This window comes from Micromesistius poutassou, assembly GCF_964030765.1.
Source record: "Micromesistius poutassou genome assembly, chromosome: 21".
Lineage (NCBI taxonomy): Eukaryota > Metazoa > Chordata > Actinopteri > Gadiformes > Gadidae > Micromesistius > Micromesistius poutassou.
In genome coordinates, this window is record NC_140291.1 from 2,632,577 (window position 1) to 2,637,576 (window position 5,000).

A 5,000-nucleotide genomic window follows, 5' to 3' on the forward strand; every position below is an offset into this window, starting at 1 on the left:
AGGTTAGCATATGTTGTATATATATATACACAGATGCAAGTCATTGTAAATTCCTAACCACACATAAGCACTTCTTAGTACAATCGGTGTATTTTCCCTGGATTTTTCAATGGTTCCTGATGTGTTGAAAAAGAGTACAATTGTCTGATGAATCCTTATGATGATTTTAAACCCATTCCCCCATGTGTCGCATTGGAATTTAACCAGAATGTAGCCGAACGATGAGCACAGGTAGGCCAATGCATTAACTTGAAAGACCTTCCTGCGCTATCTCAAGATTCAGACACGAGGAAGACATTAGCTGCCCTCCTGCATTAAGACTATGCATGTTGTGATAGTAGACACCATGCTACCACAGTGATGTTACTCCATTGTGATAGTGCACACCATGCTACCACAGGGAAGTTGCTGCAAAAATGTTTCATGTCATTGCGTTTCAAGGCCCTTGGTGTAATTCGGAGCATGTTAGCCAGCTATCGATCCACCGCTGTACCCCGGATCGACCAGCATGTCGGCCATCTAAGGAGCTCTGATCTGATTGGCTGCCCCAAAACGATCCGGCTCCCCACTAGGCCCGCCTCCCTCCCTCCCTCCCTCCCCCCCCCCTCCCTCCTCACCCGTGAAGCTTCTTGAGCCATCAGCTGTTCTGCTCTCTCGTTCTGCTTGTCTTCTCTGTTCGTCCTTAAATAGATTCTCAAAGCTGCTGGAGGTATCTGCACCCACACCAGCTGCTGGACCGCGCTGCTAAAAACGCTCCTCTCGCACCTCCTGCTAGCTCCTCCTGCTACCCACACCATTTGCTAGCACCTCCTGCCCCCTCCTGCTCCTCCCTCCTCCTGTTTTGAGAACCTCCTACTCTCTCCCTCCCACCCCCCCACCCCTGATTCCGATTCCTGCTGGCTTGTCATGCACCTCCTGCTCGCTCCTCTTGTGCTTCCTCTGCCTCTAACACCTCCTGCTGCCCCTAGCACCTCCTCCTTCCTAGGAGGAGTCAACGCTGAAACCATGTGCAGCATGCGCTTCAACTGTGTTGAATGTTCTACCACACCAATACACTCATTCTTTCTCTCGTTGCTTGACCACTGACACCTCCACCTATCTCCTCTCCTCGTGCACCACCACCACCCCCCACCCCCCATCCCCCTCCACCCACTCCCCCAAAAACACCATGCTGGGCCGTCCTCACCGTTGTGGCCATACTTGGCCAAGTTCTTCTTGAACTGGTCCGGGGTCAGGCCGGTAACCTCATTCACCGCGAAGTAGGTGAGGCACTCGGCCGGGGTCTTGGCGTGTGCGTTCTCCATGGCGGATAGACAAAGAGAAAGCTGTTGTCTATCCTTGCTCCTCTGCTGCTCTGGTCTCTGTGCTGTGCCCTTGGTCCTCCACCCTTTCCTTTATAGCGTGGCACCCTCCACTGTGCTGGACGAATAGAAAGAGCGATTTGGTTGATGCCAGCTGCAGGTTATATACCCCTTAAGTACTACTAGGGGTTGGCGTGATTGGAGGAGGACCGCCTGGAAGGTCCGCCCCAACACCCCCCCCCCCCCCCCCCCACCCTACCCCCCCAACATACCAGCATGGGAGACATAGGGGGGAGGTGGGGAGTGTGGGGGTGGGGGTCCACTAGGACAGAAACAGAGAACATGGGTCCCTGCGTTTGGACAGGAGGTGAGGGGTGGAGGGGTGGGGAGGTGGGGAGGGGTTTGGGGGTCAGTGGGGGGGGGGTTGGGGGAGGTCAGGGTCTGGGGGAAGGGGAGAAGGAGGGGAGGGGATGGCGGCGTGGATGAAAATTAGATCTGTTTTTGGAACATGCATGGTCAGTGGAATAAGGAGAAGGTGAGGGGGGGGGGGGGGTAGAGAGAGAGCAAGGGAGAGGGAGGGCGGGTGAGGGCGAGAAGAAGGGAGAGTGGAAGAGAAAGAGAGGGAGGGAGAAGGTGAGAGAGAGAGATAGACAGAAGTTTGAGGGAGAGGAGGGGGTTGAGCGGTGGCTTCAACTGGTTACTGCTGAGGAAGTGGGCGAGAAAGTAAGAGAGAGAATAGGAGCCAGGCTGTTCTACATGGATCAGACCGCCTGGTCCAGAGAGAGCTAGTGTGTGTGTAGTCCTGCTGGTCACTTCACCCCCTAACACACCAGGAGAACCCCGCTTCCTAACACACAGGAAGTAGGTTCCCAAAGCTATTAGAACGCTCCTTAGTGCTGATAGGAGAGGAGAGGGGGGCGATGGTAAGGACTGGAGGAGAAGGGGGGGCGATGGTAAGGACTGGAGGAGAAGGGGGGGCGATGGTAAGAACTGGAGGAGAAGGGGGGGCGATGGTAAGGACTGGAGGAGAAGGGGGGGCGATGGTAAGGACTGGAGGAGAAGGGGGGGCGATGGTAAGGACTGGAGGAGAAGGGGGGGCGATGGTAAGAACTGGAGGAGAAGGGGGGCGATGAGGGGGGTGAGATGGTAAGGACTGGAGGAGGGGGGGGGCGATGGTAAGGACTGGAGGAGAGGGGGGGGCGATGGTAAGGACTGGAGGAGAGGGGGGGCGATGGTAAGGACTGGAGGAGAGGGGGGGCGATGGTAAGGACTGGAGGAGAGGGGGGGCGATGGTAAGGACTGGAGGAGAGGGGGGGCGATGGTAAGGACTGGAGGAGAGGGGGGGCGATGGTAAGGACTGGAGGAGAGGGGGGGCGATGGTAAGGACTGGAGGAGAGGGGGGGCGATGGTAAGGACTGGAGGAGAGGGGGGGCGATGGTAAGGACTGGAGGAGAGGGGGGGCGATGGTAAGGACTGGAGGAGAGGGGGGGCGATGGTAAGGACTGGAGGAGCAGAGGGGTAGATGAGGAGAGGAGGAGAATGAAAGGTTGGAGAGGCGGTAAGTGCTGGTGTGATGCGAGGAGGAATGGAGCGAACAGGAGGAGAGGATAGGAATGAGAGTCAGGCCATTAAGAACTTGTCACCCTGTAGCTACTTAGAGAGAGGGAGAGAGAGGGAGAGACAGAGACAGAGAGAGGGAGAGAGAGCGCAAGAGGGAGGGGGGAATCACACTGTATTTCCTTTGTTGATGAGGCAGTGGTGGAGGCAGAGAGCTATCTCATCTGACATCAACTTGTTCTTCAGAATAGAGCCTGTTAACAAGTGGCCTTCATTGTGTTTCATTGTGATGTCAATATCACACCTTTCTCGTTTGACTGACGTCTCCTGTCCCTGCATGTGTAGGTAGGCAGCAGAGCGTTTCCACGACAACACCATCCCATCCCAAGCACAAATGTGACGTGCTGCTGTGTTCACCGCGAAGACAAACACACGATACGCCGGAGATTGTGTTAAAAACAGCTTCCATTGCACTTTTAACTGTGCCTGGAAGGAGGGATCCCTCTTACTGCGTTTCTTCTCAAGGTTTCTCCTTGATAATTAATTAATTAATTAATTAATTTCCTTGCTCTTTGGGGGGCTACGGTTAGTAGTTGTCATGAATTGATGGCCTACGAAGCCCTTTGAGAGTCGTACCGTTATTAAGGGATACGCAAATAAAATGGACTACACTTGAACGTGTAACAGACTCCACCATGGTTTGATCTAACGATGATAACATGTCTGAATGTATAAAGACTCCCGTTATAGTAGTACTAGTATAATATTGATGCCACTATTACCACTACAGTGCCTAAACCACGGTACCACCACAATATTACCACTGCACTGCCACCACCACTACTACTACCACACTACCACCACACTACTACCACACTACTATCACCACACTACCACCACACCACCACCACACTACCACCACACTACCACCACCACACTACCACCACACTACCACCACACTACAACCACCACACTACCACCACACTACCACCACCACACTACCACCACACTACTACCACACTACTATCACCACACTACCACCACACTACCACCACACTACCACCACACTACCACCACCACACTACTATCACCACACTACCACCACACTACTACCACCACACTACCACCACACTACCACCACACTACCACCACACTACTATCACCACACTACCACCACACTACCACCACACTACTACCACACTACTATCACCACACTACCACCACACTACCACCACACTACCACCACACTACCACCACACTACCACCACCACACTACCACCACACTACTATCACCACACTACCACCACACTACTATCACCACACCACCACCACACTACCACCACACTACTACCACACTACCACCACACTACCACCACACTACTACCACACTACTATCACCACACTACCACCACACTACCACCACACTACTACCACCACACTACCACCACACTACTATCACCACACTACCACCACACTACCACCACACTACCACCACACTACCACCACCACACTACCACCACAGGTCCACCACACTACCACCACACTACCACCACCACACTACCACCACACTACCACCACACTACTACCACACTACTATCACCACACTACCACCACACTACCACCACACTACTACCACCACACTACCACCACACTACTATCACCACACTACCACCACACTACTACCACCACACTACCACCACACTACTACCACCACACTACCACCACACTACTCCCACCACACTACTCCCACCACACTACCACCACACTACCACCACACTACTACCACACTACCACCACCACACTACCACCACAGGTCCACCACACTACCACCACCACACTACCACCACACTACCACCACACTACCACCACCACACTACCACCACAGGTCCACCACACTACCACCACACTACTCCCACCACACTACCACCACACTACCACCACACTACCACCACACTACTCCCACCACACTACCACCACACTACCACCACACTACCACCACACTACTACCACACTACCACCACACTACTACCACCACACTACCACCACACTACTACCACCACACTACCACCACACTACCACCACACTACTACCACCACACTACCACCACAGGTCCACCACACTACCACCACACTACCACAACAT

The 5,000-nt window shown here is 53.8% G+C and overlaps 1 protein-coding gene across 2 annotated transcripts in view; it reads right to left on the bottom strand.

The window, feature by feature from the left end:
* atp2a1l (ATPase sarcoplasmic/endoplasmic reticulum Ca2+ transporting 1, like) overlaps positions 1–1,446 on the bottom strand; it is a 13,921-nt gene extending 12,475 nt beyond the window's left edge. For both annotated transcript variants that reach the window (XM_084485959.1, XM_084485958.1), the window contains exon 1: positions 1,187–1,446. In XM_084485959.1, the coding sequence (XP_084342085.1) occupies positions 1,187–1,304 (118 nt within the window). In that variant the 5' untranslated portion in view covers positions 1,305–1,446. The remainder of the gene's footprint in view (positions 1–1,186) is intronic.
* Positions 1,447–5,000: the final 3,554 nt, after the last annotated feature.